Below are 17106 nucleotides of genomic sequence, written 5' to 3' on the forward strand. Positions count from 1 at the left end.
TGTCTGAAACGAATACATGTAAATGTTTTTCCCTTGGCACGTAATTTAACACTTCTCATCTAAAGCTTGTGGAAACGAGGACTCTTATAGACAGAATGCTTTAATGCCTCCACCAGCAACATCACAGCAGGGTGTAAAGCCTCGTATGTGACCATTAGTTTATTTATAGACCATTGAAAGACAAGGCTTGTGATAGATGAGTCAGGTGATGTGGGTGGTGACTTGGCAAAATGAAAAAGCAGCATCGGCCAATCGGGTCACACCGAGCGGATAAATGTTTTCATACAAAGGGCGATTTATTAGATGTTTACAACAATAAATCTGTTTGGGTAATACCATAAGTATGATGCTATGGAAGAAATGATCGGGAACAAAGGAAGACGGGGGAGGAGAGATAAAGAGGATTTCATCACGGTTTATAAAGGGTTCGACCTTGTGAACAGCTGTGCAAAGTTTCAGCCATGATTTTTTGGGACGTCCCACCACCCCCCGACACATCCGACTGACTGACGGCCAGACCTCCTGGCCCATACACATGAACCCCAGCTCCCATATTACACCAGAGACAGATACACACAGGTCACCGACAAACGCATTTATTTAAAATAAATATCAAATATATTAGCACATTAATGCTGTATAAGACTCCAATTTATAGGACATACTAAATAATATTAATACATGAATAAGCTTACCATTGATTTGTTATTTTTAAGAAAGGACAGTATTTGGCCGATATACAACTTTTTGAATTCAACTAAATTTGAATATATGGAATCTGAGGGTGCAAACAATCTAAATATAAAAAAATCGCCTCTAAAGTTGACCAAATGAAGTAGCAACACATATTACTAATAATAAATAATTTGATATATTTATGGTAGGAAATTTACAAAATATCTTCATGGAACATTAATATACTAATATAATGAATGTGTGTATATATACACAATATATATACACACAAAATCAGTCATAAAATCAGTCGCAAAAATTATTGTTTTAACCCATTTTTGACTGCACTCTATCAACTGATAATGCACATTTTTAATGTGTTTAGATTTCTTTTTTATAAAACATGCAGAATACTGTAAATTGCTTTTATACATTTATTTTTTTATTGTGTAACAACATACAGTAAGTGCAGTATATACAACAATTAAAAATATATGTACACTAGCCTACTGTAATAGTTGTGTAGAATAGTAGGCTAAACGTTTTTGAATGTGTTTCTATTTTATATAAAGTCACATTAAAACATAAAAAATTTGTAAAAAAGTGCTATATAAATAATCTTTTATTTTAAAGTGAATACAGAACAAATATTGGACAAAAAAACAAAAAAAAAATTACGATTTCAGGTTTTTTTGTATACGGCCAGTTTGTCGACTTTTTATTGTACGGCAATGAAAAGTCGACAAACTGGTGCACACACAAATTTTGCAAAATAGCAAAAATAGTTTGTTTTTTGTTTATTTTAATTATTTAACTCTTTCGCCGCCAGAGTTTTTTTTTTAAAGTTGCCAGCCAGCGCCAGCGGTTTTCATGATTTTCACAAAAGTTTAATGCCTTCCAGAAAATGTTCTTCTTTAAATATATAAACATGCACCTAGAAAATATGAAAAAGATCAACCCAGTAACTTCGTTTTGGTAAACCATTCTCTGCAAGCATGTGAAAAAATAGGTCATTAAAATGTGGTTCCCTCTGTGATGTCAGAAGGGGATAATACCACCCCAACCACGGCACTGCAATTTAGTGCACAGATCAACTCATTTGCATTTTAAAGGACACACCCAAAAACAGCACACTTTTGCTCACACTTACAAATGTGTCATTTTTACATGTTATAATAAATGATCTATATGGCATTTTGAGCTATAACTTCAAATACATATTCTGGGGACACCAAAGATTTATTTGACATCTTTAAAAAGTCTTGTGAAATGTCTACTTTAAACAAACAGGTACTACCGCCTCAAACGTATACCATTGGCTGTTAAATCTAACAGATCATAATTTTAGATTACAAATCACTTCAATTTAAAGTTGTATTATGCATACATTGTATGGTGTTTAATATGTCACCCTGGGCCACAAAACCAGCCATATGGGTAAAATTAAATAAATAACAAGCTTTCCATTGATGTATGATTTGTGCGGAAACATTGTATGGGTCAAAATTATTGACATTTATGCCAAAAATCATTAGGATATTAAGTAAAGATCATGCGCCATAAAGATATTTGGTACATTTCCTACCATAAATGATCAAAAATGCGATTTCCTCAATACTTTTTTGCACGCTCAGATTCCAGATTCAAATAGTTGTATCTCAGCCAAATATTTCTACAAATATACCATGGTACTTATGACTGGTTTTGTGGTCCAGGGTCACATATAATGCATGCTTCTTAGATATTTGTATGGCTGTACAGCACATACCAAACACAAAAAACTGATTTTTTTTTTTTTAATCAACAAATGCTTGGCACCAATAGATACCATGTGTAGTATTTGCAACAACCCAAACAAATTTGACGCTTTTTTATTTAATTAACCAGTACTGATGAAATGACAACACAGGTGGATGTCAAAAAGGGATTAGGCGCCCAGACAGCAAAATAAAAAAACGCACATGGAAAGAAGAGGGCAAACATATTTTGTTCCAGACAGACAGAGGAGACTGTGATATAGAGGCATAGAGAATCTGGACCATTCCCAACAGCCTTGAACTCCTGAATCCCAGCCAAAAGCTTTCAGAAGGCTGCACTCTACCTGCCCACAAATAATGTGTTTATGACCCTAAACTAAACGCTGTACTTCCTGGGAGGCTTGGAGAAGAAGGACAGATAACAGTGGGAGAAAGTAGCAGGAAGTAAGGAAAACATGTGAAACTGGAAACAACAGCTTAGATGTAATTCATATTAGACAGGCTACAAAACATCTGTTTCTGACTGTAAAGATTAGCAGATATGTTTATCGTTAGCATCTTACAACAAACATATTGAGGCACAATCTCCATCAAGCTACTTTATGCAAGTCATCATGTGCTTTGTTTAAGGACATTGGTCACAACTAAATAACCAAAAGCGGGTTCAAGCGCCTCTTCGTGAGCTTGAACCTAAAACCTTGTGGTTACCATCCCAATTCTTTCAGCACTATGGTGTTTCCTTTTGGGTTGTGACAACAGTTGTATGGCAGTCATGTGGGAGAATCATGTTTGAATTTGGATTATGTCAAGTCCCAATCCCATTTCTGTCTACCGGTTCATTTCCTCTCCATGTCTCCCATTTGTCATTATAAGTAAAATCAGCTAAATTTGAGATCATTTGCACACCAGCCATCCTGTATGGCCCCTCTCCAAGAACCACATCAGAAAAAAAGAGTAGAAACTTTAAAGACGTTTATCTCCCTCTTTGGTAGGAAAATGAAATAGTTTAACCATACATTTTTCCAAGTGCTGAATCTAAAAGAAGCAGATCTGACTAAAGCCGTTCCAAAGGAAAGTGCTGATTCGCTTAAAGATTCCTCTAAAGTGCATCCAGGAAAAGCAGGGGAGAAATGAAACCTTCTTTGTACGCATTTATTCCCAAAATAAAAAGCTTATTTTAATGACTCTAACCTTTTCTCAAATTAGAAAGGGCACCTTGCTGGGATGAAAATGTGAGATAAATCACCATAGCAAAGGTGTTTGGCTATTTTGACTTTGCCAGACTGTTTGATGGTGGACACAGATTCAAGCGCTCATCTACATTCTTACTAAAACTGATTGTGAGATCATTTTTTGGTCGTTCTCCTGAAGGTCCACTGGCAAGAAGGAAATCAATAAGGATGTTGTCTAGTATGTTTCCGCTTTCATTTTTCACATATAGATGGTTTCATCGGACGCACGTGATACACGTCTGGATCCGAACCTTACTTCCGGTTTCGTTTTTTTAATGGTCTGACTAGTTGCTAAACTGATCTCTTGAACAAATGCCTCGTCGAAAATAACAAATGTTTTGGTTTCCTAGGTAATCTATGTGTTGTTTTGTTTGCTTGTTATATAAATAAACTACGTTTAAAGAATTTGTTGTTATTTATTATTAGCGGAGTTTACCGGAAGTTACGTGCGGACCGCGACAGCGGCTTGTTTATGTTGTTACCGCTGAAACGGTTTATACAGTATCCTCCTAGTTCACCCTGGATAACCCTTCATCCGACCAGATGCATGCGTGTTTATTGACTAAAACCACCTGCTTTTTAACAACTCTCCCACCTCCCACCTGTTGGCCCGCAGTAAAAAGTCGAAGTTTAGAAACTGCCAATCAGGAGAAAGAGCAAACCGGCGGCCAATTAAAAACAGGTGTTATGCCTTCCTGCGCTGGCTAAAACTAGATTCTCACAAGCTGATGCAATCCACAACCTGGCATCTCAGACAATACATCAGGATGTGCACAAATATGCCGCTGTAGCTCAATTGGTAAAATATTACATTACATATTACAGGAAACACATACTGGTGCAAAATAACTTTGTCATAGCTTATATTTAATATAGCTTTAATGCACTTTAAGTAAAAAGTGCATCAAGTATCAGTGGTGTATAAAGATCTTACATACTGAAATGAACTTCATTGTTTTTATTACCTTAGAATGAGCAGTTTTATCTGCATATACCACGGGCCCTTTACATGGAAGTTGCCATTTTCTGCCGCCATGTTTCTACAGTAGCCCTACATGGACAAAACGGGTCTATTCATGAATATCAGCTGACGTCACTCACTTGTCTTCCGCCATTTTGAGTACCTGAAGTGGTTGCAAAAGAACTAGAAGCTATGCCTTCAATATGTTGTGAGCATCAAAATCACTATTTTTACAACACTAAGAAGGCTCGACACAACATAATACTTTGCTGGAAGTATCACCTGTGTCTCTACACATGAACTCGAGCATTGAGAACATTGTTTGTGTACACAGAGTTTACTAAAAAGAAGGTTTATGAACAACTGACTTTAGTTGTTTTGGTGTTCGCTCGCCGCCATCTTCCCAGTCAAGATCTCCGAATGCGACATAAGGAGGGAGGAGAGTAAAGATGGATAGCTCCTAAAGCATAGTTCCATATAAATGCATGTTTAATTCGTTGTTTTGTCGCAAGTGAAAAACAATATTGACCTTCTAATTGAAAAAGGAGCCTCATATGATATTCATTCATTTGCATTCGGAAATCGATTATTTATGTCTGGCAAAGACAGGCAGAGACACCATAACAGCCAAAGTCAGTTGTTCAAAACCTTTCTTTTTAGAAAACTCTGTCTACACAAACAATGTTCTCAATGCTCGCGTTCATGTGTAGATATCCAGCAAAGTTTCATGTTGTGTCGAGCCTTCTTAAGCCGAAAGTATACTAGGGACGTCCGCGTACGCGCGCCGTCCGCATGACGTCATTTTCGTCATCAAGAGGGTCCGCGGCCGGCCGCGCGGACCGTCCGCGTGCAGCCCAAAATTTGAGACCGCGCGGACAGTCCGCGTACAGTCCGCGTACAACAGCGCATGCGCGTGAAAATATTTAGACAGTGCACTCCACTATAAACAATTATACAAAGGAAATAGACAGCATTTGCACACACACTATGGTTTTTCTTCTTTAACTTTTACTTCTTCCAAGAACAGAAAGCTCTGGAGCATGTTTGTTTGATTCCTGTTCTTTGTTGTCTTGTTGTTTGTTCTAAACTGTGTTTGCAATGGTGGATCAGTTACTTTTCTTCTCCTAACCTAATGTTTTAATGTACTGTAAATGTCCCCAAATCATTGCTGCCCTGACAGCCTGTTAGACTAATAATTTGAATTAGAAATCATTTGTATTGCGTATAGTGTCGAACGCGGCCATCCGCGTGTGGCCGCGGGGAGTATACTCGAAAAGCTGCGCGGACGCGTGCGCGCGCGAGCCGGACGCGGACGCGGAAAAAAAGTATACCGCGGCCTTTAGTGTTGTAAAATAGTGGTAGTTCGGTAGCAGCGGACAGCAGCTGGAAGAACGCATCAGGGATCAAGTAGGCATCAAACCCTAACCAAGATATTTATTTTTAAAGTAGCGTTTCTTTCCATGACAGTCGAGGTGCGAAATGTTGTTTTCGTAGCCATTTCCTCTACACGTAAGAATCATAGACAGTAAAAGATAAGAAATCCGTAAATGCTTGTCAGTAGCCTTCTGGTACTCGGTAGGTACTCAAGATGGCGGCAGGCAACTGGAATGACGTAAAAGGTCACATGACTGATATTCATCAATAGCGTGCGCTCTGTCACTATGTTGTCTCAGACAATGACAAGATTGTCCTGTGGCGGCTAGCCTCTCTATGCATTTTGAAATAAAGGGGTGAGCGGTGGACTTAATGATATATTAACTTAACCAGAACAAATTTTCTTTAGCATGCACACTGAAATAAGTTTGCATAATTTCTCCTTATTTAACTCTTTATTACCGTGAAGCTGCTTTGAATTTGTACTGTGTAATGTCCTATATAACTCATGGAGGTATTTTTTACAAACCTACTTGGTGCACCTGAAGTACAAAATACCAGTTAGTGACAACTCAACTACAGTACGTGTTTGATTTGTGCAATACCTTTAAGACCGTAAATACTTCAAATAGTTACACTCTTTCTAGAGTCTTAATAAACTGGCCAAGTTTTCTGATGGCAAAGAAATGAGTCGCATAAGTCATTTCTTAAGATCTAATAGTAATAAGCACAAACAGATATGTCAGTGAATCCATAATTAACTAATTAAAGTCACAATTTAAATCAAGACACATAATGACTGCGTTTGCAATTATTGCAAGTATGTCATTATGTGCATGAATATATAAGTGTGAGTTCACACATTTCTGGAAGAGCCAGTCTGAACCTCCGGCAATCCAGCAGAACGTGTTCTTACTTGCCATGAAAACAGATACGAGCACACACATAAGCTGTCAAAACATGCCGGTTGAGTAAAAGATGGGTGGACCGTCCCCGCTGAGAGAGGTCAAAGGATCAAATAAGTTTCATCTCACAGTCTTAGTGGTCACTCAAGGCCAGCACTTATCTGAAGTGGAGAACACTCAATTTAAAGGCAGAGGTTGGCAGAGGACACACCCTGACCTCTGACAACCCCTGGAGGGCAGCCCTCCCCCATACTAAACTTTTATAACTCCCAAAATCACAGCTCTATCACTCCATGTTGTTGTCAGACAGCCCGTTTCTTTATTAGGGGCCGTTTACACAACAACGTTTTTAGCCAAAAACAGGACATTTTTGTGTTTTGTCCATTTGTTTACATAACAACAGTGTATTGAGGTCATAGTTATTGTTTCTGTGTAAACAACAAAAATAAAATCTGTAAAAAAACGATAACTTCATGTCTATAGACGGTTTCAGCAGTAACAACATAAACAAACGGCTTTCGTGGAACATATGTAACTTCCGGTAAACTTTCGCAATAACAACAAAGTCCTTTTAGAGTAGTTTATTTCTGATAACAAGCAAAATAGACAATAAGTAGCTTACCTTAGTTCAAATCACAGCTAAAGCATTTCAAAAACTACACTAAGCTAACGTTACTGTGTAAAATGTGTACTATATAACGTATACAATCTTAACTACAGATCGGCTGCCAAACCTCCTCGATCCATCTCCCCTTGTCTAATTAACCGAAGCATGTGTTATTTTCGATAAGGTATTTGTCCCAGACTTTAGTATAGTTACTAGACTATTAAACAAACAGAAGTTAAGTTCCGTCCAGACGCGTAACCGCGACAACGTACGTGCGTCCGATGAAACCGTCTGTAGGCATGCGCAAGTACTAGATAAACCAAAACAACAATGGCAGCCTACAGGACATAGGGTCTCATTCCCTAAGCATGCGTACGAACAAATTTGTGTGTGAGATGTTCGTACAGATGTTTTCACGAACGAATCTTGATTCAACAAAAATTTACTATTTCTAAATTTACGCAAAAATGCAAGAAAACCTAAAACCAATCGTATGCAATAATCACGTACACTATAATCAAATACTAGGCTATAATTATAATGTTTATAATAATGTTGATATATAAAATTGACATGATTATATTTTATATTATAATTTTTTCTGTATTATATATATTATTATACATAATCTATATTATTATTATTATTATATACATTATATTAAATATTATTACAGCCTACTTATTTTTTCTAAACATAAAGAAGATGCGCTTTATGACAAATCTTCACCCTTTCATTCCTCACATTTTAAATCTCTATTTGAAAGCGTCTGCTTAATGCCTAATGTAAATGTCATGTAAATGTAATGAGAAGTCCAAACGTCAATCACTTGATTTCCTGTCTGTTTTATTTTAGATACAGATGCTCTGTCTTATTAATTAAACATCATATTTGTTAACGCATCCAATACTTCTTTAATGTTACTCCAGTCGGAGGACAGCACTGGCTTCCTTCAGCGACTGCAAAACCTCGCAAATTAAAAATGCAAAGCAAAACAAAAATTTACCGATAATAAATATGATCATGGATTTCTTTTTGAGCTATTTTGCTTCTTTGACAAACTGCTCTGAAATTTTCGATGGACCAGCGCTGCGGAAATCCCTTATATGGAGCTGGTTTAGGCGTGTTTTATGCAAATTACCAACCTCGTGCACGTGGCCGCTCACGTAGAACAGTCCAAATTCACTAACGTAAGAACAACTATAAGAACAAAATTATATGCGTACTCAGGTGTTGTGAATTAGGCGGAAAGTTTTCGTGAGAAGTTCAAGTGTGCGTAAAAAAACATACGCAATTATTAGTGAAGGAGACCCAGTGTTTGTGCCGCTCAAGATACTGAGTTTACAAAAAAATTCCGCTTTTTATATTCCAGGTTTATAGTACCTCACTGTCCAACCAACGATAACTAAACTGCTTGACGTCTTAGCCATCTTGATTGTTTGGACTTGCGTAGACATGTAGTGCTTCTTTACAAAGTAACATTGCCATCTACTGGCCTGGCGTGTGTAAGAGTCAGTTCACTTTTCTAATATTTTGCGCGTGCAAATACTTTATTTTGAATGTAGATGCGTAGCGAGCACACTCAAATAGATTGCGACGCAGTTGCGATGCGCACGCGGTGTGACGCCATCTTTATTCTAGGAGCGTCGCGCCACAGCTAGTTGAAAATACTTTTCAGAATGCCACGTAGAAAAAACGGAGGAAAATCTCAAAGTCGCATTTTAGTGCAGTTTTAAATGCAAAAATATGAAACACGTATAATACAGAATTTCTCACAAAGCAGAAACTTTTTGTTTAAGTGCATTTGTTGTTGTGTAAATGTAGGCTACATTGGTTAGTGTTTTCCTTATTAGATTCATAAAGAAATGGATAGAGAGGAGAAATTGTTGCAGGCCAGACTCAAGCCTGCATCGCCTGTATCCCAGCTCAACTTGTGTACCGAACGCAGTGCCAGCCAATGACTTCCTCTCGATTTCTCACATCTGCGACGGCTTCTTGGAAATCAAGCTTCGCTATCATTTATCACACAGATGCATCCGTGTCATCTCCTCTGAGGAACCATCACATCTGTTGAGCTTGTGCAGCTGAAATGATGATGTCATGCGCCTGCTAATTCAGGTTGCGAGAACAAGCGACCGAAACTATCAACAACTTCAATAAAAAGCTACTACTATGACAAGAAAAGAAGCATAATAGCAAACAGATTTCCAAATTAGCTCATTTTCAGCGATAGACCTTGAGATCATTTACGAAGTGTTAGCCTTGATATCATGTCTACAACTCAACAGCTCTGACACACAGGCAATAAACTTAAGTGATTGCAGGTCGAGACTTAAAAAAAACATCCTGGCAACACATCACAGGTGTTAGATGACAAATCAAGCTCATTAAAGCGGCCAGACACACAATGAGAACGCTGGATTGTTTAACTTGTCTTCCCACGTTCCAAAAAGAGTGAACTTTATTGGGAAAGCTGCTTTCTGTTAGGAGACAGCAGGAGATCGGCAGTGAGTAATGAAGCTCTGAGAAGCATTAACAATGTTGGCATTGATGATTAAGACAAAATTAAGCTGTTGTTTAGTTTTCAGTCTCTACTTCACAAAGTGTCCCGGCACAAAGGCTCTGTTACAAACCCTAATGGCTAGCAAAATTATGAATAGGATACCCCACTGTGAGGAGTTTTGGTAATGGCACCCATCCACCACTAAAGTTAATAAATCCCCACATATGAGTCATAAACTCTTCCGCTCCAACCATCAGTCAGTAACAAGTTATAAGACAGCTGCTTATATAGGCAGTAGACAGCAACTCTTTAGGTTTTCGAATAGAGCTACAGGTGAGACGATGGGAACATTTTGAAGAATCAGAATCTCTTACAATCTAATCTATAGGTAAGAGATTTGGATTGCGAAAGCACAAAGTCAACTGGGACAGCTCTCCGATGTCTCCCCCAGATGGCCAGACTATTTTAGTGCTGTCTAGTCAAAGTATACATTGCGCCTGGTGAACTTGTAAGCACTGGGGGTGAAAGAGGAAGGGCATATCAGGATACCCAGTGCACCTTCGGAGATTAACTTCAGGATCCTGGCATTAACGTCTGGAACAAGCCTGTTTGTTTATACTATGACAATAACTATAACTATACTAGCATGAACACTAATAGACGATACTGATAATGTTAATTCTAACTCCTGCCCTGCAGTGTTAAGTGTTAACAATAACTTTAGAGTTTAAAAAATCGTTTTAAATTAAAGGTCCGGTGTGTAGATTTTAGCGCCATCTAGCAATAAGACTGAGCCAACGGTCCACAGCTCACACCTTCTTCACGCATAGTGAAGCTAAGGTAGCCACCACCGGACAAACACGTCATCTTCAAAGACAAAGTAGTGACAAAACAGGCTACATGGCTGCACAAAATGGCAACCTCCATGTTAGGAGAACCCGCGATGTATGTAGATAAAAATGGCTCATATTTAGGTAATAAAAACAATACAGTTCATTTTGTAAGGTATTTATACACCACTGATAATATAGTTGTGTAGATTATATTGCATTTCTGTCAAGAGATCCTCTTTAAAGTTACTACACAATGCACCTTTAAAGGCAGGGTGCATGATCTCTGAAAGCCAATGTTGACATTTGAAATCACCTAAACAAACACGCCCCTACCTCAATAGAATCTGGACCTTCTTTTGATAGACCTGCCCCACACATACTTGACACAGGCACTGATGTTGGTTAGTAGACACGCCCCTTACTGCTGATTAGCTACAAGTGTGTTTTGGTACTCAGCCCAACTCCCTCTTGCAAAGTGTTTTTCAAAAATCACGCACCCCACCTTTAAAGATAATATCAGAGTTCACAACACAACTATAACGATAAAAATACAATAAACGGTATTCATAAAGTTTTTCCAGCTGATGAATGATAAACCATTGACCGCCAATCCAATCAATTCGAATTTAAAAAGTGTAGAAGCCCTTTGCTGAGGTCCATTACATCAAATTATTTAAAATCGTTAACCTCTTGTTGACTACCTAATGCTTTTTTCTGCTACACTTACTATGCCAATAGATAAGATGATCAATTACACAAACTAGATTCACTGTTTAAAGGTGCAGTGTGTAACTTTTAGTAGGATCTCTTGACATAAATGAAATATAATCGACATAACTATATCATCAGTGGTGTATAAAGACATTCCATATCTTAGAATAAGTCATTTTTATCTACATACACTGCGGGTCCCCTTACATGGAAGTCGTCATCATGTTTCTACAGTAGCCCTAAATGGACAAACTCTTCTACAGAGCGCGTTTCGTCCCTACGTTGTGTCAGACGATAACATGTTTGTCCTGTGGCGACTACCGTAACTTCTCTATGCGTTTCGAAATTGAGGTTGTTGCCAATCTCACCACTAGATGCCGCTAAAAACACATTACACCTTTAAAGATACGCAAAACATTTAATTGCTGGTTGTAGCCACTGTAAATGCAACAAACACTGAATATTTACACATTTAATGACATGTAAACATTTGAAGAAGTTTTTATCAAATCTACAACATTAGGGCCATTAACTCTTGCCCCGGCATTGACGAGTTTTCTCGTCAATTAAAGGCGCTCTAAGCGAATCTATGTGACGTCACTTTTTGTTGATGTTTGAACTGTTTTCAAACAAACTGAGCGTAGCTAACTCCTCCCCCTCCCTTCCGTGCTTTCATGAACGCGCCCAAGCCCAAATCCTTCTTGTAGTTTATTGGCAGGAACACTTTGTTATGGTTTCTGGTCGTAGGTTTGGCCACTTTGTTTTTATTGCAGTTTCTGGAGCCTGGGCTGTCTATAGAGATCTCGTTTTTTTTTACAGTTTGATCAGCGGACAGGCAGCAGGCAGATAGTGAGAGGATGTTTACTGTATGAAACAAAAAATGTTTTATGGTCTAAAATGCGTGAATTCGCTTAGAGCACCTTTAAGAAAAAACATTTGGATGAAAAACGTGTTCCTGATGAGTTTTTATGGTTATCTGTAATACTGCGACTCTCCACTAGATGAAAAACTGAAGCAAATTTTTTTTCATTTTACACTCCGTGTATGTTTTGATAATCATTCTTAATCTGATCTCTAACAAAATTCCTTCACAAAAATGCAATTATTTAAGCTTTTTGCTATTTTTTTTATATTTAAAAGTTTATAAGCAGAGAAAAAAATATAAATAGGATGAAACTTTTTTTATATTTTGTTTGTTTGTTTACTGTTTATTTGAAAGCAGAGGGTCTGTTCTTTCATTTGATATATTTGTATGTTTATATATTTTTCGAAGAAAATTTTCCTGGAAGGCATTTTGTGAAAAACACAAAAAATCCTGGCAGGGAACAAAGCCGGTGGGGAATAAGTTAAAGGTAAATAATTTGCGTAAGTACTGTGGAGCATGAGCGAATTATTATCCGGTGGTATGGATGCTAAAATAAGTTATCTTTATAGTTAACGATACAGTTATCATTAAAGCATGAACGGCCCTTTAGAGGCACAAAAAGGATAAAGATGATGCACCGTTGGTTTACGTCTTCAATGCCTAGATCTTTCCTTCAAGATCTGACTGTAAAAAGCCGAACTCCGCTATTCTCTTTAACATTTTTATAAACAATTTTATAAAATATTTGTATTTATAGTTATAGTTATCATTATAGTCCATAATGTGAATGGCCCTAAAGGGGTGATCTTGTCATATAGAGTTATATGAGGGTTCAGAGAGCAAACCCACAGCACTTAAGGTTGGTAAGACACTGTAGGGACCCTGACAGCCCATGCTACCACAAAAGGACAAAACGGCTGGCTGTTGAAACAAACCTTCCTCATCTGTTGAGTGGGGGATTAGAGCTCATGTGACAGGCGTGGGTTGAGTGGTAGGGTGCGGGACAAGGCCATAGAGCTGTGGAATGTGTGTCCCCTTCAAGCCGAGGAAAAAGAAAGAATGTGGGCCGGTCTCCATAAGCCTTTTCTGAAGAGAGGGTCAAAGGTCAAAACACCCCAAAGCCAAATGAGCTCATCCACGCTAACAATCCTGTATTAAAGCCTGATGCTTAGTGTCGTAATAGTTTAACAAAAGGATTATGGGTAAGTCATAAAGCAGCGTTTGTTAATTAAGACAGATGCTGACCTGATCCTCACCAATTACTATCCATGTTTGGAAATATCATAAGCGTACCAAAAAAAGTTCAGAGGGATGAGGTGTCACACTCCTGGACCCTACCTGTGAAAAGTCATTTGTTTGTAATTTATATATATATCCTTCATATCTTTAATATTGACTGAGTAATGTCATGTCAAAGATTGAAATTACACTGAAATTAATAATTGAAATTAAACTTTGTTAATCATCATTAGATTATAAGACTTTAGCCTGGAACTATTTTTGGGGTCATTTGGGGCGCAGTGACACGAGCTGCACACAATCTGGCTGTATGAATCAGAAGGGTTTACTGTGACAGCTGAGTTGAGGGAGGATAAACAGTCGCATAATTCACGTCAAGCTTTGGGATTCGTGATTCACACTACTGCCCCCGAACGAAACTTAACCGTACCAGAGACAACCTCTAAAAGCACAACCTCTGCAAGAAGACCAGGGCACAGTTAAAGGAAAACACCCCCGTTTTTCAATATTTTCTATGTTCTTTTCTCAACTTAGACAAATTAATACATACCCATCTTTTTCAATGCGTGCACGTAATCTTTGCACAGCGCATCATGAATGTGTTAGCATTTAGCCTAGCCCCATTCATTCCTTAGGATCCAAACAGAGATGAATTTAGAAGCCACCAAACACTTCCATGTTTTCCCTATTTAAAGATTGTTACATGAGTAGTTACACGAGTAAGTATACGCGTTAGGATTGTCATGGCGTAGGAGCACTTAGTTTGCAGCACTGTGACCGCGGTTTGAGCGAGAGGGGGAGTAGTCAGGAGTGATGATGTTACTGTGCCAGAGGTCGAAGTGCTGCAAACTAAGTGCTCTTCCGCCATACAATATAGTTCTCATTTTTTATGCGCTTAAAAAAATATCAGGTTTTATTTTGTGCCACAATACTTACTCGTGTAACTACTCATGTAGCAGTCTTTAATTAGGGAAAACATGGAAGTGTTTGGTGGCTTTTAAATTCATCCCTGTTTGGATCCTAAGGAATGAATGGGGCTAGGCTAAATGCTAACACATTCACAACGCAATGTACAAAATTACAAGCATTGAAAAAAGATAGGTATGTATTAATTCAACTAAGTCGAGGTAAGAACATAGTAAAATATTGAAAAACTATGATGTTTTCCTCTAAGCGTACCACACCCAGATACAGTACAAAGTAATCACTAAGGCTGTGACGGTGACAGTCTTTTTATGTGTGGGTGCATATGGGAATTGATGCATATAGGCTTATATATAAAGCATATATATATACATATATATATATATATATACACATATATATATATATATACACATATATACAAATATACAATGTAAGTGACGATCAGATATACCTTTCCTTACACATGTTTATGTTCATAGGCGCCAATTTCTTTTACCACAGGTGGAAAACGTCACAACGTCACAACGTCAAGCAAATAAATATTCAAAAAAGAGTTACTAAAAAAAAAGTAGGTTACTTAGCAACGGCAGCACCCAAGCACTTTGAAAAGAAGAAGAAAAGCGGCACGGTCACGTTTTTCTACGTGGTTTTAGACATGAAATGTGAAAAAATTGAGCATATGTGCTTGGCCATTTCGGTGGGTGCTCAGGCCGAGCCCCGGAGCTCCACCCAAAAGCCAGCAGGTCATCATTGAAATCAGTTGTCACCCCTTGCGAATAGCGCATTAACTCTGAGCCTTTTGGCCATTTGCGTTCACACAAACTTGAATACATCTCGCTGGTCTAGATTGTACTTTATATTTTTCATAGTTTGTGACGTGCACACCACCGCCGGTCACACTTGACCACCATGATGGTGCTGCACCACCACGGTGGTGTGGTGGTTATGACAACCGTCAAGGCCCTAGTAATCACGCTAGTCAAAAATACCAGACTTTGGGGTTCGGTTCAAAAAGTGTGAGTATATCCTAAAGATATACAAATAAACAAGGACAAAATGCACAGTAATGTTTACAATCCTAAACTGATCTCAATGATTTATGATCTACATGAAGTATAAAAAGTTCATCTGCAGCTACTTATAATGTTGATGGTTTGACTTGAAAAAATTATTTCCTGGCATATGTTTTTGTATACCATTTATATCATAAAACATTAAAATCAGCTGAGAGTGATATATATATATACTAGTCAACATTTGAAGTGGATCAAAAACGTTTATCAAAGTTGTCCTAAGGCAAGAACAGGTATTGAGTATTGATTTTAAAACAACTTTTAGAAAAGTTTTTGATCCACTTCAATTGTTGACTAGTGTATATATATATATATATATATATATATATATATATATATATATATATATATATATATATCTAGATTTCTCATTACATTTACAAAATAACTTGGGAATGTTTTGATGACCTCTTTCAACAAGTTTATCCAATAGTCTATGGAGACTAAAATGAGTCAAGCATGAATGTATCTCTGTTTACTGTTAACTCTGAATCATGCATTCAGTAATGATGACTCTAATACGTAAAAAAGTCAAAGCTCTTGATAAAGAACTAGCAATAGTGACCATATTGAGAATGCTGACTCAAATGGGAGACACAGGCAGCATTCCTGTCAGTGGATCCCACGTGGGAACAGGAAAATCTGGAGGTGTGGAGTGTCACAAGTTCACCGTTTGACTCACTGTGGTAAAACTCCCATGCTATGATTTGGATGTGTTTGTCGTCACGTTGTTTTGAGTTATCCATGTTGATTCAATAATAGAGCTGCTCTACTAAACAATGACTTTGTTTACCAGAAAAAATCTAAACATCCTTAAAGCAAGATATTATTACTTTAAACTTGTACATAATAAAAGTCTTGTTTTCAAAGAAATCAAACAAAATGTAGTGAAGTTTAGGAATAAAACAGGAAAGTTTATGTTGCTCACCGTATTACCAAATTCTTTTTTTCTTGTCTCAAACATAAACCACACTATTTTTTTGTATTTCCTCCTGCATCCTTTTTCCAAGGATTTTATTTGAAAATGAAAAAGTACTTAATAAGGAAATTTATGTTTTGAGATATCTGAGCTTTAGATAAATCTAACCAGGGTCTTTCTGGAAGCATTCCAGGCCTTCCTGACTCACCATACATCTTCCCTTCATCTGATAGGATGATTTTTCTGCGGCCGCATGGTGGATAAATGGCCAGAGCCTCCTGGAAGCTCTGTTCGATGTCAGGGCTCCAAACACCCTCCGCATCCCCGTCCATTCCGGCCTTGTCCATCCCATCCACTCCATCCTCGTGCCCCTCCTCCGGGCTCTCGCTGGCGCTCCACTCGTTGGCTGCAATGGTGGCGGCTCCACCTGGGCCCCTACGTGAGCCCACACACCCGAGACTACTGCAGAGAGATGGACAAAGACAAAAATTGGGAAAGTTAAAACTTGTCGTCAAGGAACAAGCA

At 38.0% G+C, this 17106-nt stretch overlaps 1 protein-coding gene across 3 annotated transcripts in view; it reads right to left on the reverse strand.

Annotated features, from left to right (window-relative positions):
- tead3a (TEA domain family member 3 a) overlaps nt 1-17106 on the reverse strand; it is a 48834-nt gene that overhangs the window by 13526 nt on the left and 18202 nt on the right. For all 3 annotated transcript variants that reach the window (XM_065286390.2, XM_065286391.2, XM_073812984.1), the window contains exon 2: nt 16790-17043. In XM_065286390.2, coding sequence (XP_065142462.1) covers nt 16790-16928 — 139 coding nt within the window. In that variant the 5' untranslated portion in view covers nt 16929-17043. The remainder of the gene's footprint in view (nt 1-16789; nt 17044-17106) is intronic.

This window comes from Paramisgurnus dabryanus, chromosome 21, assembly GCF_030506205.2.
Source record: "Paramisgurnus dabryanus chromosome 21, PD_genome_1.1, whole genome shotgun sequence".
Taxonomy (NCBI): Eukaryota; Metazoa; Chordata; class Actinopteri; order Cypriniformes; family Cobitidae; genus Paramisgurnus; species Paramisgurnus dabryanus.